The sequence below is a fragment of the Schistocerca piceifrons genome, chromosome 6 (genome assembly GCF_021461385.2).
Source record: "Schistocerca piceifrons isolate TAMUIC-IGC-003096 chromosome 6, iqSchPice1.1, whole genome shotgun sequence".
In the NCBI taxonomy this organism is placed as follows: domain Eukaryota; kingdom Metazoa; phylum Arthropoda; class Insecta; order Orthoptera; family Acrididae; genus Schistocerca; species Schistocerca piceifrons.
Genome location: NC_060143.1, coordinates 381648025 through 381668112, shown reverse-complemented (window position 1 = coordinate 381668112; position 20088 = coordinate 381648025). Strand labels below are relative to the sequence as shown.

Genomic DNA, 20088 nt, shown 5'->3' with positions numbered 1-20088 from the left:
GAATGTTCCAGGGATCATGGATGGACGAACTGCAAGACTGCAGTTTATGCTTCTGACTGATTCCCTCGCATTTCTGTACTGTTTATACTACAAAGATAGCAACGTGGTTATTATGTGGTAATGGGAATAAATGTGTGTCTTAACAGAAACAATCTAGGAAGAGCAGTGTTTATACAGGCTGAATCCGTAGTGATGATACAAGCTTTCAGGGATTTTGGGGAAGAGTAGGTGTATTATTTTGAGGTAAGACTCGCTAGTCCGGAAACGACGGAGTAGAAAGGTATAAGCGAAAATTTATTCAAGTTCTGCCTTAGCTTCGTGGAGCGCTCAAACTAAGGGCCCCAACTTCTGAACTCCCATCAAGACTTGCGGAATTCCCTCCACAGTGCTCTGACAGTTTCCCCTATTGATGGCGCGCGTAACTTTATGCCATAGAGATCGAAAATCCTAAGTGTACGGTACAGTAACAATGAATTACATTTATCTACACAAGTTTCACAAACTGCTACATTTACAACAGCTGTTCGAAACGGGGTTCGCCAGCAGCAATGCCGACATGGTTTCGCCGCACAATTTTTGGTACTCGTTGTAATATCCCCAGTGTACACTGACCAGTGTCGCAGGCAGCGAGAATTCTTGACGGCCATCTCTGCCTATCCATTTATTGAGGGATGTCTGATCCTCGTGCTCAGGACTCTTCAGTGACCAGAGTTAGTTTTGCATGTCATACTTTCTCTTCCCTATCCCCACCCACATACCTTCTAGTTCCACACTTTTTCCACGCAGTAAGACGTTAGCGTTCCAAGTTTGCCTAAAATTCAATCAAGTGTATCAGAGTTATGAGTTACATGCAGTCCTCGTTCATACTTCCACACCACTTTTTAAAGGTGAGCAAGCAATCCGAAAAAACAGAGAGTACAAAATTTCTCGGTATGTGGATACAATGAAATAAAATGAGATAAACATATAGACTACACGAACAGGAAACTGAGCAAAATAGGTTTGGTAATAAGGTTATTAAGAAACCTATACCATTTTATAATTTCAGGACCATGTATTTGACGTATATTTTTACAATACGATGTAGTATTTTGGGGAAATATGGAGCAAGTCTGAGATGATTCAGATTACAGGAGATGGTTTTTAGACTATTGGAAGGGACAGATTGAAGATCACATTGCTATACATGATAGAAAGAGTAATTATTAAAAAATTAAAGTTAAACAGTACAGTCCATGGATCGCCAGTAATGAATCTTTACACAGCTACCACACACGACACATAAATAATGTACAATACAAACAACAAATACAGCACTGTTGCACAAAAGTAGATCCTATCCCGGCATCAAATTGTATAATGCATTACCGAAATCCATGAAAATACTAACTGACAGAAACAATTTTTACTCAACATTTGCTAAAGCATTGCTTCTATACATTAAGAGAGCATTTGGAAAAAGAAATCTGCAGTACCAACTAATACTGTTTTTGTAAAGCATATACACTAAAAAAATATAGTGTAATATTAACTTTTGCTAAACCGATGTGTGTAAATATTTCAAGGCATGTGTATAGTAATTCAGAAATGGTCCATATCTTTCGTATACTGTGCTATCCTACATTCAGTAGACCAACAATTAAAAAAATAGCTCGTTCTAAAACTGTGGAATCGGCACTGAAATAGTTCATTCTCGGGTATTTGTACGACATTCCCTTCTCCCTCTCTTACCTGTCCCTTCAGCTCAATAGAAACTGGGACGTAGCAATTTGGAAACTCTCTATCTGTTATATCTTCTACTCCAATCAATAACCAACTCCTTCCCGACTTTTTATTCTATTTTAATGTAGTTGTGCATGAAATATGTAATATTTTCATGGATATTTCAACGTGTCATTTATGCGAAGTTCAACTTAAATTTATTATTCACTTGGTTGAACTGAAATTGCTGCTTTCAGCGACGCAATTAATTTTAGTCGAACCTTGATTGATTAAAAGTAGATGAAATTAATTAACTTACGAGATGAATGACACTGAAACTTAAGACATCCATATTTCGCCATTGCCAATTTTGCTTATGTGTTAGATTCCGAAATTTGATACTGTACTTCCGTTCCAACATTTTTCCCAGTGGAATGACACCCCTCATTAATTGATTAAGCTACTAATTAAGAATATAGGTACATTAACATCATATAAAATAATTTTCGAGGTGGATGTCGCACTCGTATATTGGGTATTTCCTACAAGGAACCATAAGAAGGTTTTAAAGGCTTTTATAATTTACTGACCTTCAACATTTTTCATAAACCATGTCAAGTCTTATAGTCCATTCAAAGCAGCAAGATCTAACCTAATCGATTATCAAAACATCACTTAGTTTCTGAGATTGATTAATATTTGTATGTCAGTCCTTAAATACCTAATCCCACCACAAAATCTCCAGTCTTCGGAGTCCAGTCCTAACGTTGACATGCCGTGTCAAAGTAAGCACCGAAAAATAACCATATAACATCTATGTCTAATTTACTGTTAAGAGCCCACAGGCAACAACTGTGTTGCTTAAACTTAAATCGTGACAATCCCGGTGCGCTGTCGAATACATATCTCCTTCTCGGATCGAGTAAAGAAACTGAGCTTGGATCATATCTTTTCCACTCACTTGTAAAAAACAGCGATCGTCAAGTAAGCGCGTCACATCTATGCATCTTAAAATCTCAGGCGCTACAGTAATCGCGCAACGTCCAAGCGTAATTGTGCCACAAATCTACTGAATGGATATTTTGATTATGTTGTCATCTTCCTACGTGAGCATGAAGTGTGCACTGTGTTTTTTTCGATGATGTATTGCCACTGTGTGAAGTTTTCAAATTGGAAATTTTTGGTAAATTCTACGGGACCAAACTGCTGAGGTCATCGGTCCTGAGGCTAACACACTACTTAATCTAACTTAAACGAACTTACGCTAAGGAGAACACGCACACCCATGCCCAAGGTAGCACTTGAACCTCCGACGGGGGGAGCCGCGTGAACCGTAGCAAGGCGCCGAAGACCGCACGGTTACCCCGCGCGGCTATCGAGTTTTCACTGTGACGTTTAACGAACAGTGTGTCACTGAATTACGTATTACTGGATTATCATCATATGGAAGAAGGAATCGGTGCGATTCTCTTTACCTAAGAAAACTGTGCACTGTGCATCTGGAACTGACCATGAAAATATTCAAAGTGCAAATGAAGTAGGAAGGAGCCATTTAAATTTAACTATTGTGTGGCGCACGTCATTTGGCATTATCCTTTCAGAAATCAGTTAACAACTATTTATTTCATGCCGTCAAGATACGAGACTTGAAGAAATGTGGAAACGAGTGCTGTTCAGACCAGGAAAACGTCGCAGTAAGTCTTACTCCAACATTATATTTCTCAATGTAATACGTCAAAGAGAGATAGATAGATAGATAGAGAGAGAGAGAGAGAGAGAGAGAGAGAGAGAGAGAGAGAGAGAGAGAGAGAGAGTTAGCATTATTTTATTAGAATTTGAGTAATGTATGCGTTAGTTAAATAGGCTTTTACTCAGAAATGGAATAAGATTGTATTCAGAAGAAACTACGAGTATAAAAGTGATGTAATAACTCACCCCGTGTATTTTTTTCAGTTTTGCCATTCCCATGTTACATCTCATGCCGAAGGAGATGATAAAACCTGTACACATAAAGAGGTCAAAGCTAATAAAGGTAACACTAAAATAATACATACAAAAAACAATAAAGGTAACACTAAAGTAATACATACAAGCAACAACACATGCAAAGATGAATAATCTTAAAAACAGCCGACAGTATTGTCCAACTTGTTGCTGAAAGCATCCACCGCTATTATAGAGATGGGCAGCCAACCTCATTCACATACATAAACTTTAAACACAAGAGAATACTGTATTCTTAAGTATGGGTTGTTTACGTAGCCACATGATCTGGTTCCCTGCCTAAAGCATCACATATAATCTACATTTAGTTATTAGCATATACGATCCATTGTCAACTTTCAGGAAGATAGTTTCTTGAATAAGGAAATACCACAAATACAGTCCAGGAGTGTCTTCTCTAGAACACAAATCATGATTCTAATTGGGACACTCTGCACATCTGTACCACAGTTCTTTACCTTTCCTTATCATTATCACAACGGCTGGTAACATAAGATATCTTCAATAATTTTGGTGTTTTCTCCTTCTTACTGGTTTCCGTTTGCTTCTTTTCTGGCTGTTCGGTAAAGCACCCAAGTACAGCTTCCCCATTTTTGTTCTTCAACCCAGTCTGTTGTTACTTTTCATTACCTGGTTTATTATTCATTTCTGCTTCTTCCGATTTCTTTTTCGCGGAAGTGTACTCGTCTATCAGTCACGTTTACCCCCGTCTGCCATTACAAAATAATACCATCAAATACTGTACGTTAAACGTATTTAGAAAGCAAGTGCTTGCAATGATACAATGAATTACAGGCCCTAATAATATATTAGGATAAAAGTAAATCAGTAATAACTACAAGATTACCCACTTCTGTCTGCTGAAAATAACAAGAAACTGACGTGTTTTATTTTTCCTCGCCCTTCCATAGCTCAAATCGCGCATATCCTCTTGTTCCAGCTTGTTACTTATAGGAGTCAGAAGAACGCAAAAGTTGTCAGGCCACGTCATGTTATCGCAAGCTTTAAATACTGAATACGTTTAGTTACAAGCTTTCTAAAACTATCAAAATTTCCCTTAACCTCCTCAGCCATTATGTAGCATATTGGCTACATTCAATGTTTATTCTTTCCTAGCACAACGAATAAACTAAACTCGCTGTGTCTGACTGTAGCACACACTTCCCACCAAGTGATTTCAGGGATCCACTTGTCTTGGTTTCTGGATGGTCCCATTAGCTGGAAGCACCTGCTTGAAGGAGTCTGTTTATCGCAGTCTCAGCACGTCTTCGAGAAAATGTAGTTTCTCTTTGTTTTCTAGTAATTTTTGACTTGAATTGTGTTCAGAACACGCTACAAGTTTCTAATAAACCTTACGCTATCGAATAAATGATTTTTATTCTATGAGAACGATTGTTTTTGTGTAATAGTGGGAGTACATTCGGCAACGATATATATTTTTACATTGCTGTGTCTGTGCCTTCGTAAGTTTTAGGTGTTCATTACTGAGTTTTCTATTTTACATAATTGAGTTCTTGTATAACACAAATGTTATTCACTTTTATTATTTTCTATAATTTTGGTGAATCACTCAAATTTTTAACACTTAGTACTTTAAACTTATTTTGTCCCAGAACTATACATTTACCACCAATACAAACTTTTGATTCATGAAATCTGAGCTAAGGACTGAGGAGGTTAGGTCAATTTTACCTTGCAGAAGACTCTTTTAGAAATGAGTTGCATTGCCTGTAGGCGCTGCAGAGTTGTCGGAGAGCCGCAGCTGGCAAGAGCATTTGGCTGGCGAGGCAACTCACCTATGCAGGTGAGCAGGGCGATGGTGTAGCGCTTGGTGAGGCAGGGACACTCTGGCCGGATGTACTTGTCGATGTGTCGCAGCGGCGGCCGCTCCGGGCTGGGCAGCGACTCGGGGGTCCCGGCGTCGAAGTCCCCCGGGCCGACGCCCTTCTCGTCCTCCGATTTGCTGTACCTGTCGCAAGGCCTCAGGTTACGACACAAAAGCAAAACCAGTGCGACGCCAGAGGTCAGTATCCGACACAGTGAAGAGTCCCTCGCGTCGGCGATATCGTGCTGGATAAACTTTCACAGCCGGAACCGTCACACAATAAAATATTCAGAGCTATTTAATTATTTACATGTCAGGTACCTTGCGACTCGGCGAGCTGAAACTAGCTGATCATGGAGTGAGTCAGTATATCAATTAGAGACTGCTGGTTAGAGAATATCTGAACAAAAGAATTGAAAAATTAAGAAAGTGCAAAAAAAAAAAAATAATAAAAAATGCGTGAGCGAATGCACGAATTTGTAATAGGTTACAGAGAACAGTTCTGAAGTACTGCGAGGAGTGTTTTCACAGAACAGAGGGAGTGTGTCCTCATCTACGCATTTATGAATGTCCGATTCGCATCTTGGCTCTCTGGTGGATATATCCTCCGCAGATGGTGGTGGAACGATCGGTTAAAAAAAATCATTTGACTAAGGCGCAATAGCCAGGAATGTTTTAGTAAGAGTGCCATAAAGCCCTGAGGCTTGAAAAAAAAGCAGGGCAATAGATGAAGAATCTTTGCAATAACCCTCTTGGCTCCTATGCACAGGATTTTATGTATCGTATTTACAAGTATACATTATACCTTATTATGACGCTTTTGACATCAGGCATCACCAAGTGTGGCTCGTCAAATACAATACTGAACATACAGTTGTAAGTACCACTTACTGCTGTATATTCAGTATCGTATTTGACGAGGTATATCGAATTTATCATGTCTGACAGTGAAATGCGTTATAAGAAGAATTAATAAACGTATGTGATCTAGACAATTTTGTGGCTAGTCGTCAAGAGAACATTCTGTTCATGTTTCTATCGTTTTGTTAAACTCATTACGTAGAGACAATACCATTGGCCCTATCTGGGAACAATTTCCTTTCAGAGAGAAACCAGTCCACGTACAAAAAAGGGGAAAACAGCAGCATGCATTGTAGTGTGGTTTTAGAAAAAAAGCGCATCCAAAATGTACTGTGCTTATATTCGAATGAAGGAAAATATGGTCACGAATATGGAGAGAGTAAGATCTGAAACAGGGCCTACTAACTCGACACAGAAGAATCGAGAATACTCCAGTTAATAAGGAACAATTTGTGGCAACATGCTGGTGCACTTCTGTTTATCGATGCTGAACCGTGTCCACAACGTTGTGTGATCAAACCCGATCAACTCGGTAGCCGTAGACGAGCAGTTCTGATGCACGTGTTCTTGTGCTACGTGTCACGAAAAACACTACTATGTCATTTCCACAGGAATTTAATATTTATGTCTTTACTGTTTGCGGTAATGTAAAATGACATACTCAAAAATTATTATCTTGCCTGCAACAAAATAAGCAGTAATGCTTTCTTTCAGTAAATTACTTAATATAATGGGTGTCCGTGTTATACATACAACAGTATAAAATGTAATAACTTGAGAAGTAATTGAGATATCTATTGCCGGTATGTTTCTGCAAGAATGGTAAATCAAAATGTATTTTTACACACCTCATACACTTCGATATACGCACCATTAGTCGCACGACAGATATCTCATTCGTACTCCACTTCTCTCCAAGTGTTTTTCAGAATTGCAGGCGTAACATTTGCCATAACTACACGAATGCAATGGCGCAAATCTGGTACATCACGAACTAGTATCTGATACACTGATTCTTGATAGAACCCTACAAGAAAAAGAAAAAAAAACAAAAAACAATTAGCTTAGGTTGTGGTCTTCTAGGTTCTCAAGCAATCAGTGGACTATGTCACACAGTCCAGTGGTTAGGAACTTAAGATCCAAGAAATCCCTCACATTGTTCACAAAATGGTATGGTGCGTAGTCTCGCTGAAAGATCACGTTACGGCGTTGTACCAGGGTAACAGACTTTAGCTCCGCGAGAGAAAGCGCTTCGAACAGTACCTACAGTGGAGTCCAGATGCGCTTTTACGTGGATAAAGCAGCTACGCGCTTGCGCAGATGGTACAAACTATCGCAAGCAAACATTTTCAATTACCGTACCTGTAGAAGCAAACTGTCAATAAATATTTCAATTACGTCTCAAGTTATTACAACGGGCGTTCAACAAATAATGCAACACTTTTTTTTTCGTGGCCAGTTTCGATTCAAATAACGCGTAAGTTGCAGTGGGAAATCATGGAATATTCTCGCTTCAGCTCTTATAGTCTCATAAAGTTCCTATTAGTGGCAGAGCTATTCGTAGCCTTCGGAATTGCGTCTGTAACAGAGATATGTTAAAAGCAGAGTGCTGTCATTGAGTTTCCTTTGGCGGAAGAGCATCACAGATAGTCATAGGCGCTGGCAGAATCTCTACGGACAGCTGGCAGTGACCAGAAGCAGGGTGAACCGCTGGGCGAGCCGTCTGTCATCATCGCAGCAAGGTCGTGAAAACCTGTCAGATGTCCCGCATGCCGGCCGGCCGTGACACCAGGTATGATGGAACCTGCAGACTCATTCGAGATGACCGACGGCTTACAAACACCTCGATGCTCAACTGAACGTCTCTGTTGGTTGTGCTAACACACTCGTCTAACAGTTGGGGTACTCAAAGGTGTTTGGACTATTCTTCTTCATCCACCCTGGAGCCCAGATCTCGCACCTTTCGACTCCCATTTGTTTGGCTGAATGAAGAATGCACTTCACAGGAAGTAGTACGTGGATGACTTGGAGATTACTTCTGCAGCAAGATGTTGGCTCCGACGTAGAATAATAGAATGGCACCATGCGGGCGTAAAGGCCATCCCAGTAAGGTGGTGTAGGGTCGTTGCATTGAATGGAGATTACGTTGGAAAGCAGGATGCCGTAGCCAAATCAACGGTACATAATAGTGTATTCGTATCCTGAATAAAACCAATCTGCTTTCCGAAAAGAAATGTGTTACACTGCTTATCAACAGACCCTAGTACATTTTATATTATTATACGTTCAATCTGGGCACCAGTTATAATTACGCAACGAAGGGGACACATTTGCATTGTGTAACACTTACAAGGTAAAAATGGATCTGTAATGTTTCTATGAAAATAATAAACAATTGTGAGAGGTTATCATATAGTTTTCATTATAATTTTTTTGATAGTTGCACGCACGCTGGTGCACCCTGAAGTCTCTGTCTGACATTATCGTAGCATGCCGCTAAGGACCCAAAATAATATCACAGCGTTTTGATAAGGTGGACCGTCATTCGATCTTTCGTTTTATATATTTGAAAAGGAACAACGCAGCAACAATCCAGCTGAATTGGTGGACTTGTACACAGCACATTGTAATAAGACACTGGTTACTAGCGCAAAAGCTTGCAGTTAGGTGATACAAATCTGAATCACGAAGAATAAAATGGCACACCATCATCTATATGAAGCACTGAGAAGTGGAAGCGGTGGTGTTCGAAGTGTCAATAGCGGAAACTTTGCAGCTGCGTCAGGCTAACCCAATTGAGCTAAGCAAGCAATGGAAAAGTGTGAATACACTACTGGAAAAGGCGAAGACTCAGCCATAATGGGACAATGTGATGCCGTTTCCTGGGATATTCATGATGAAGAGGTAACACATTATACATTAGCATACCAGCTAAATCTCCCGAGAGGTCACTGAAAGATTGCGAGAATGAAGTGCCGTGGGAAGCTGTCTGAGGGGTGTTTTTGCTCCAGGACGACGTCCCAGTTTGTCACAAATGTAGCTTCTTTGGGCTATGAAATTTTATCTCACCTCTCGTATTCCACAGGCAAAGCACCCTCCGTTGAAGAAAACGTTACATGGCAAACATTCGAATTGTGATTACGAGGTGATTTCCAAGACTTCTATGACGGAGGTCCTCGCCTAGTCATCCATCTTTGGGAGTAAGGTGTTGAACAGAATGGTGAATATCTGCAGAAGAACTAAAACCTAATTTAGTGGTCACAGCCAGACTTATAATTGAAGCTTTATTAGTTATATGTGGTCTAGGGGTAGCATTATTGATTAGGAATCAAAACGTCCTCGGTCCCAATTTCGATGGTTCCAATCCGGCCACAGCTTAAATTTTGAATGAAAATCATCAGCGATGGCGGCCGAAGATTTACGGTATTAGAAGTCACCCTCATTCAGCCAGCGGCCTTGTCATAGAGGGCGGAGAGGCGGACAGAGGGTCAGAGCACTCTATTTGCCTTGGGGTGGGAAACTACCCCTAAAGACTTAAGGATCAGCAATGAGGATATAGAAGAAAATGAAAAACCAGTGCATTAAAGATGCATAATATGTATGCACAGGACATATGGTCTGTAACTGAAAATGTGCCATGATGATCTTTCCATTGGCAATAGATTCCGGAATAGTTCCCCATTCAGATCTCCGGGAGGAGACTGCCAAGGGGGAGGTGACCATGAGAAAAAGATTAAATAACCAACGAAAGAATAACGTTCTACGAGTCGGGTCGTGGAATGTCAGTAGTTTGAACGTGGCATGTAAGTTAGAAAATCTGAAAAGAAATTCGAAGGTTCAATCTACATACAGTGGGGGTCGGTGAAGTGAAATGGAAAGAGGACAAGGATTTCTGGCTAGATGAGTATCATGTAATAACAACAGCAGTAGAGAACTGTATAACGGGAGTGGAAAAGGGAGTAGTAAGATAGGGCCAGGAGTGAGAGCTACGTGAGAAATTCAGTGACAGGATTGTCTCATCAAAAGCGATAGCTAACCAACACCGACAACAGTAATTCACACTTTCATAGCCACACCGCAAGCAGAAAATGAAGAGATAGAGGAAGCATATTAGGATATTGAACGGGTAATTCAGTGCGTAGAGGGAGATGAAAACCTAATAATCATGGGGGATTGGAATGCGGTTGTAAGAGAAGGAGTAGAGAAAAAGTTTATAGGGAAATACAGGTTTGGTACTAGGAATGAGAGGAGAAAGATTTATTGAGTTCTGCAATAAATTTCAGCTAGTAATTGCGAATATTCTGTCGAAGAATCACAAGAGGAGGAGGTATACTAGGAATAGGCCAGGAGGTATGGGAAGATTTCAATTAGATTACATCACGGTGAGGTAGAGATTCAGAAATCACATACTGGATGGTAAGGCGTAACCAGGAGCACATATAGATTCAGATTAACATGTATTAGTGACGAAGTGTAGGCTGCAGTTTAAGAGACCAGCCAGGAAGAATGAATGTGCAAAGAAGTGGGATACAGAAGTATTAAGGAATGAAAGTTACGCTTCAAGAACTCTAAGGCTATTGATACTGCCATTACGAATAGCTCGGTAGAATGGACGTCTCTAAAAAGGATAGTTACAGAAGTTAGAAAGAAAAGTATATGAACGAAGAAGGTAACTGCGACGAAAACATTAATAAAAGAAGAAATACTGCAGTTGATCGATGAAAGAAGGAAGTGCAAAAGTGTTGAGGGAAATTCAGGAATACAAAACTACAAATGACTTAGCAATGAAATAAATAGGAAGCGCAGGGAAGTTAAGGCGAAATGGCTGCATGAAAAATGCGAAGAAATAAAAAAAGAAATGATTGTCGGAAAAACTGACTCAGCAGAACAAACTTCGGTCAGATTAAAAGTAAGAGTCGCAACGTTAAGAGCAAAATGGGGATTTCACTGTTAGATTCGGAGAAGAGAGTTGATATGTGGAAAGAGTGCACTGATGGCTCCTATTAGGGAGAGACTTGTCTGACGGCGCGGTAGAAGAAACAGCCATAGATTTAGAAGAGATAGGGAATCCAGTATTAGAATCAGAATTTAAAAGAGCTTTGAAACACTTCAAATAGGGCAGAAGGGATAGATAGCAATCCATTATTCACATCTGTGTGTAGAGTGTATGAGACTGGCGATGTGTCATCAGATTTTTGGAAAGACATCATCCACACAATTCCCATAATTGTAATAGCTGAAAACTGCGAGAACTATAGCAGGATCAGCTTAACAGCTCATTCATTGCAATTGCTGGCAAGAATAATATTCAGAAGAATGTGAAAGAAAACCGAAGATCTTGAAGATGACGATTAATTTGGCTTTAGGAAACGTAGGCACCAGAGAGGCAGTAATCACGTTGCGATTGACACCGGAAGCAAGACTAAAGAAGAAACAAGACACTTTCATAGGATTTGTTGACCTGAAAAAAGCGTGGGACAATGTATAATGAAACAAGACGTTCGAAATTCTGAGAAAAATAGGGCTTAGATAAAGGGAGAGACGGCTAATGTACAATACGTACAAGAGACGAGAGGGAATAATAAGAGTGGAATACTAAGAACGAAGTGCTCGGATTAGAAAAGGATGTAGGACAGGGATGATGTGTCTCGCTCCTACTGTTCAGTCTCTACATCGAAGAAGCAATGACGGAAATAAAATAAAGGTTAAAGAGTGGAATTAAAATTGGAGGTGGAAAGAGATCATTGATAAGATTCGCTGATGTCATTGCAGTGCTGAGTGAAAGTGAAACAGTTCAGCTCCTTATGCAGCGAAATAACCCATGACAGACGGAGGAAGGAAGGCATAAAAGCCGGCCGAAGTAGCCGAGCGGTTCTAGGCGCTACAGTCTGGAACCGCGCAACCACTACGGTCGCAGGTTCGAATCCTGCCTCGATCATGGATGTGTGGGATGTACTTAGGTTAGTTAGGTTTAAGTAGTTCTAAGTTCTAGGGGACTGATGACCTGAGCAGTTAAGTCCCATAGTGCGCAGAGCCATTTGGACCATTTTTTGCAGGTATAAAAAACAGACCAGCACTGACATGAAAGTTATTCGTAACCAAGATAAGTCAAGTAGTATAAAAAATAGGCCTTAATTTGAAAAAAGAATTTCTGAGAACGTACGTTTGGAGCAGTGCATTCTATGGTAGTGAAACATGGAATGTGGGGAAACCGGAGCAAAAGAGGATAGAAGCATTTGAGATGTGATGCAACAGACGAATGTTGAAAATTAGGTGGACTGACGAGGTTAGGAATGAGGAGGTTCTCCTCAAAATCGGCGAAGAAAGGAATATATGGAATACAGTGACGAGAAGAAGGGGCAGCATAGTAGGATAGCTGTAAAGACGTCACGCAATAAATTGCATGGTACACAGAAGAGGAATTCGTGGCGGCCCCATCAGACCAGTCAGAACACCGTCGACCTTCTTTTATTTTTATTTTTCCTTTTTCTTTTTTATGCGGTATATTCTTTTACATATTTTTTCAGTGGATTGCTATGGTCACTTGGACATCTATGAGCAATCCGTTTCGACAGGAATTACGTACAGACATAATTAAACTGCATACGCCATGTCTGTAAAGGTTTCACTGACGATATGGTATTAGCAAATGAAGAGATACTGCCAAAGGAACTGAGCGCCAACTGCGAGGAATATGGAATGAAGATAAATGTGAAGAATACAGAGGCAATGAGTTTTTACAAGGTAATCGAAGAAGATGAAAGTGAAAAATTGTGTTAGTGGTACACGTTCATAATTTGAGATTCTTAGGATGTGGAATCACCAGTATCATGACATGTCCTAAAGAAATAGAAACAAAAAGGGACGAGTGTTTTATGTGATCCATTAAATAATTAAGGAAGAGTGAAGTGTTTTCTGTGGAGAGTTTCCTGTATGATGCAGAAACATGGACACTGCTGTTGAGAGAGGAGAAATGCTTAGTCGCTTGTGATGTCAGCTGAAGAAGAAAGAAATGTGAGAAACGTACAGATAAAATAAGGAATTAAGTTGTTTTACAAAGGGTGAACGAGAAAAGATAAACAGCGGAAGTAATTAAAATTAGAAAAAGAACTTTGCTGGGACCTGCCAAATGGGTACAACACTTCGTCCTGCTCTTAATAATCGACATTCTTCAGATAGCGTAATATCATGGCTACTTGAGAGCCCTCTTGTCTACCCTTTAATAGAGAATGTTCTCAGCCAGAAGGCTCTGTATGGTGAAACTGTGTGAAGCACTCGTGCTTCCTAGCCAACTGAGTGAGTTTGAAAGGGGTCAAATTGCGACCTAGCGAGTGGCGGGATGATGCTTTTGAAGCATTACTACACAAGTTGGGCGAGCTGCGTGAGTTGTGCGACGATGGTAGTATCAGTGGTCACGTGACCATTCCCACACTCATAGACGAGGTTCTGAACATCCATACAGAACAGACGCCCGCCAGGATAGTATTGTAAGGGCAGCAGCGGGAAATCGATTAGCTACGATAGCACAAATAAGAGGGCTTGTGATCCCACATGCTTCAACACGAACTGTTGCAAACTGGTTGTTAGTGTTTGGACTAAGGGCAGGCAAACCTCTAGCACCGCTTCCAGTCACACCACAGTATCGATGTGCATGGGGCCATCAGAGGATCACTTGGGTGATGGAATGGTGCGCCGCTGTCTTCAGCGATGAACGCACCTTCTGCCTGCACCCAAGTGATGGTCGTTTTCATGTACGACGTTGACCTGGTGTGCACTGTTTCGTAGAGTGTATTCGTCCAAGACATACTGATCCAATTCCTGGCCTTATGGTCTTGGGTGCGATAACCTACAACTCCCGTTCACTGTTGGATAGTTCTGGTAGGGACGCTAACAGCGCACGGAACGTGCAGAATTTTGTTACACCCGTTCTTTCGCCGTTCGTGCAACAGAAAGGTGTTGTGTTGTTCTAACAGGATAATACTCCCCCGCAGGGTGACCGTGAACTCAGCGTGCTCTGTAAGACGTGAGGTATCTTTCCTGGCTAGCACGATCTCCGGGCCTGCCAGCGTGGCCAAGCGGTTCTAGGCGCCTCAGTCCAGAACCGCACTGCTGCTGCGGTCGCAGGTTCGAATCCTGCCACGGGAATGGATGTGTGGATGTCCTTAGGTTAATTAGGTTTAAGTAGTTCTAAGTCTAGGGGACTGATGACCTCAGATGTTCAGTCACATTTTTTAACGATTCCGGATCGCCAATCGAGCACGTTTGTGATATGATGGGACGAGAAGTGACTCGTGCGAATCGTCAACCAACAACTTTTACAGAACTGCGTGAACAGCTCGAGAAGGTGTGGCGCATCGTACCACGGGGCAGTAGTCGCCATCTTTAACATCGACTCGATGCCAGAGTCAGAGTCTACATTGCCACCCGCGGAGGCTACGCCGCGTACCAATGGTTTAAATGGCTCTAAGCACTATGGGACTTAACATCTGAGATCATCAGTCCCCCAGGCTAAGAACTACTTAAACCTAACTAGCCTAAGGACATCACACACATCCACGCCCGAGGCAGGGTTTGAAATTGCGTCCGTAGTAGCAGCGCGGTTCCGAACTGAACCGCTCGGCCACAGCGCCACATACTAATATTCGTAAGGATGTTTCAACATGGGTCAATACTTGTTACCTCAGAACCGCTTGTGCTATTAATCTGTAAAAGTAATCATTTAATGTACTCCTGTTGCAACAATAAATTTTAAGTGGACTGGAAACCTTTAAAAGGGTGTATTAACTTTTTTTCCCTACAGTGTCTATTCAATGGAATATATCCCTGCGTGAACATCCAATAAGCACAGAATGTTTTCAATACCACTTAACCACGTAGGTAAATTCTGTATTTACATCTATATGGCTACTGTGCGAATCGAACTTAAGTGTTTGGCGGCTGGTTCATAGAACTATCAATTTCTTCTCCGTTCCGCTCTCGAATCGCACTTGGGAAAACTAAATACCTACATTATGTGGAAATTAGCAAAAATAAATTGACTTTCGGAGGAGAAATTTGGTGGCTAAAATTTCGTAAGAAATTCTCGCCGCAACGAAAGAATCCTTTCTTTTAATCATTGCCCCCTTATCTCGTTTACTGTGTCTGTTGCACTCTCTCTTCTATTTCGCGATGGTACAAATTATGTAGAATTGTCGGAAAACATTTATTTACACGCAACACATATGAAAGACAAACTTATTATGGAGAGTACCAACTAAAACATGCTCTGTGGTCCGTTTGGATTTCGTATGCGTTGTGTAACGTCTAAAAGTTTGCATAAATTTACGTAAAATACCTACGCCGTAAAGTGGTGTGACAGGAATTCTATGGTCGTCACATACCCAAACATTGACATAGTTCACTGAATCGATATAAATGTGATCTATATGCCAGATATATGTGGTGATCGAACGAGTATCTCACATCGAACATATATGATCAATAATGTGCAGCCTGAGGAACTTTCACATAGTTAAATTTGCAAATGATGTCTTGACAAGAGACATAAGTTTCATGAAAGAAAGAGCAGTGAGCACGGGGACTAGAGTCGCGACAGCAGCATTCAGCTGGAGGGAACTGGTGCCTGTGAATGAATGCTGATGGCAGCTTTCTGGCTCGTCTCCTGAGGCGAAACTAAAGAGCGATCGATGAGCGACGGGTGGGGTGGGCCACCGGCCCCAGCGCAAGAAGAGGGTGCATCGTCATTAAGGCGGCAGATGGGGGCGGATATTGGCCATCGTCAGGGATGCCGGGCCGGGGAGACTGGGCTCAAGGGCGGCTTTTAAAGCACTTGTGGCACCCTATCAGTTTCCATTAGAATGCGCTTTCCTCGAGTCCGCACCAGAGTCAACGGGTTGCCGCTCCTGGTAACTGCTGACTGCGAACTCTCCAAACAGCATCAGGGCTACTCTTCACCCAATTTGCAGAGACGAAAGTTCTGTGCAGAAGTTTGGTGCAAATGTCCGTTTCTCGTCACCATTCGACCGACACCTAACACAAGCCATAAACGTGTCGCAAAAGGTTAATATTTAAATGCCTTGAATGACATACACGATAAGTCATAGCACTAAACGAAAATGACTGTCCTAAGAATATGCCGACAACAGCACTACAACAAGCGTTTTGTTATGCAGATGATATATCTCCAGCAACACAATCCTACCAAGAAGATAATCTAGATACACTGAACAGATGCTATAAACATATTCTATCACAAAACTGCTAAAACTAAGGCGTCCGTATTTTACTCAAGAAAAAAGATTTCATACTTAAAATTAATCATCAGTTTTTATGGGCTTCAACATCCTAAATATCTTTGCGTAACACTAGATCGCAGCATAATCGACTGAGTACTCAGTTGCTGAATACTGTGCTCCTGTGCGTGGCAGAAGAAATCACGGCAGCAAGACTGATGTCCAGGTTAACGACAAAGTGAGAATTTTCGCTGGCACGCCAAAATCTAGACCAGTTGCCTTGTGGACAGAAACTGTGGTAAGGTAAAGAATGGACCAGTTCCTAGCAGGTTTCCAGTCAACGAAGTTGCAAAAATACTGGATGCAAAGCGCCCCATTATAAATGAGAGATCATATACGGCTTTGCGACTGTGGTGCGATGGAGCAAGCAGCAGACCACTTTATTCTTGAATGCAAAGTAAGAAGATTAAAGGAGACTGGAAAGATTTTATGAATGACTCTCCAGACGCTGTTGCGCGGTTAACCTCCCAGGACATAGGCCTTGACGGAACTATGAAAGTAATTACATCTGTAGGTGTTCACTCACAACAGAGCTATACTAATTTGTTAATATTGCGATATGTTCGTTTCATACCTAACTTTTGCATTTTGCACCTCACACAGATTTCTGTAGTTTTGCCACGTGTTAAATAAATAAAGTAAAAAATAATGCTTAACGTTAAAGTACGTACTCATCGTTTAGTTATTTGCATATTCAGATACTACTCGATGAACCTCACAGATGGTTTCATGACGTAAAATATTTTGTAGGAACTTACCCCATGTTCATGTGTTTCAGGTTCTTGGAAGGCATTTCGAATTCTTCATACCGGATGTTTCTGAAACAAAAGAAACGGACAAAGAGATTAAATTTCTTGTTTGTCTGTGCAGAACATACACTGATAAACGAAAACATTATGACCACTGACCACCGCGAAGGTAGATCCCACTTGGTGGCGTTACGGGCATATGACACGGTAACAGAAGAATGTAACCGCACCTAACACGGACGGGGATCACCCTAGCGAAGATATGGGCTGCAAATGGGGGAAATACATTGACATAGGCAACTTTGACGAAGGTGCAGATTATTATTACCTAGAGCTTGTGAACGAGTATCTCGAACACGGCAAAGTTGGTCGAATGCACACGTGCTACTATCCTGAACATTTACGGAAAGAGATAGGACAGTGAAACTACCACTAGGCGCTATGCAGGGCGGTCCATTGATAGTGACCGGGCCAAATATCTCACGTAATAAGTATCAAACGAAAAAACTACAAAGAACGAAACTCGTCTAGCTTGAAGGGGGAAACCAGATGGCGCTATGGTTGGCCCATAGATGGCGCTGCCATAGGTCAAACGAATATCAACAGCGTTTTTTTAAAAATAGGACCCCCATTTTTTTTACATATACGTGTAGTACGTAAAGAAATATGAATGGTTTCGTTGGACCACTTTTTTAGATTTGTGATAGATGGCGCTGTAATAGTCACAAACGTATAAGTACGTGGTATCACACAAAATTCCGCCAGTGCGGACGGTATTTGCTTCGTGATATGTTACCCGTGTTAAAATGGACCATTTACCAATTGCGGAAAAGGTCGATATCGTGTTGATGTATGGCTATTGTGATCAAAATGCCCAACGGGCGTGTGCTATGTATGCTGCTCGGTATCCTGGATGACATCGTCCAAGTGCCCGGACCGTTTTCCGGATAGTTACGTTATTTAAGGAAACAGGCAGTGTTCAGCCACATGTGAAACGTCAACCACGACCTGCAACAAATGATGATGCCCAATTAGGTGTTTTAGCTGCTGTCGCGGCTAATCCGCACATCAGTAGCAGACAAATTGCGCGATAATCGGGAATCTCAAAAACGCCAGTGTTGAGAATGCTACATCAACATCGACTGCACCCGTACCATATTTCTATGCACCAGGAATTGCATGGCGACGACTTTGAACGTCGTGTACAGTTCTGGCACTGGGCACAAGAGAAATTGCGGGACGATGACAGATTTTTTGCAAGCGTTCTATTTAGCGCCGAAGCGTCATTCACCAACAGCGGTAACGTAAACCGGCATAATATGCACTATTGGACAACGGAAAATCCTTGATGGCTGCGACAAGTGGAACATCAGCGACCCTGGTTGGGTTAATGTATGCTGCGGGATTGTGGGAGGAAGGATAATTGGCCCCTATTTTATAGATGGCAATGTAAACAGTGCAATGTACGCTGATTTCCGACGTAATTTTCTACCGATATTACTACATTATATTTCACTGCATGACAGAATGGCGATGTACTTCCAACATGATCTGTGTCCGGCACATAGCTCGCGTGCGGTTGAAGCGGTATTGAATAGCATGTTTCATGACAGGTGGATTGGTCGTCGAAGCACCATACCATGGCCCGCACGTTCGCCGGATCTGACGTCCCAGGATTTCTTTCTGTGGGGAAAGTTGAATGATATTTGCTATCGTGATACACTGACAACGCCTGACAACATGCGTCAGCGCAATGTTAATGCATATGCGAACATTACGGAAGGCGAAATACTCACTGTTGAGAGGAATGTCGTTACACGAATTGCCAAATTCATTGAGGTTGACGGACATCATTTTGAGCATTTATTGCATTAATGTGGTATTTACAGGTAATCACGCTGTAATAGCATGTGCCCTCAGAAATGATAAGTTCACAAAGATACACGTATCACATTGGAACAACCGAAATAAAATGTTCAAACGTACCTACGTTCTGTATTTTAATTTAAAAAAAGCTACCTGTTACCCGGTGTTCGTCTAAAATTGTGAGCCATATGTTTGTGACTATTACAGCGAAATCTATCACAAAGCGAAACAAGTGGTGTAACTAAAACATTCATAGTTCTTTAATTACTACACGAATATGTAATAAAAATGGGGGTTCCTATTTTAAAAAAACGCAGTTGATATCCGTTGACCTATGGCAGCGCCATCTAGCGGGCCAACCGTAGCGCCATGTGGTTTCCCCCTTCAAGCTAGACAAGTTTCATTCTTTCTATTTTTTTCGTTTGACGCTTATTTCGTGAGATATTTGGCCCATGTCACGATCAATGGACCACCCTGTATAGTTGGACGTCCAAGTCTCTTCACAATCGTTGAGTTCGGAAGCTTGTTTTCAGTTTAAAGTAGGATTGATGGTGGTCTATGGCATCTCTGCTGAAAGAACACAATGCTGGTGCACGCACAAGCGTTTCAGAGCACACCGTTCATCGTACATTGTTCAACATGGAGCCCAGCAGCAGACCACCACTACGTGACCCAACGACATCGTAAATTACGATTTCAGTGGGCATGTCACGATCGGGACTCGAACGTCGATCAATGGAAATGTGTCAGTTCTTCCGGTGAATCACATTTTTACATTTTTGCTACACTG

At 41.5% G+C, this 20088-nt stretch overlaps 1 protein-coding gene across 1 annotated transcript in view; it reads right to left on the bottom strand.

Moving 5' to 3' along the window:
• The window catches only part of LOC124803334 (vesicular glutamate transporter 1), a 199208-nt gene that overhangs the window by 169439 nt on the left and 9681 nt on the right, over positions 1-20088 (bottom strand). Inside the window, exons 2-4 of the mRNA XM_047264518.1 lie at positions 17442-17501; positions 5502-5674; positions 3637-3701 (exon numbers count right to left, since the gene is read on the bottom strand). Coding sequence (XP_047120474.1) covers positions 3637-3701; positions 5502-5674; positions 17442-17501 — 298 coding nt within the window. The remainder of the gene's footprint in view (positions 1-3636; positions 3702-5501; positions 5675-17441; positions 17502-20088) is intronic.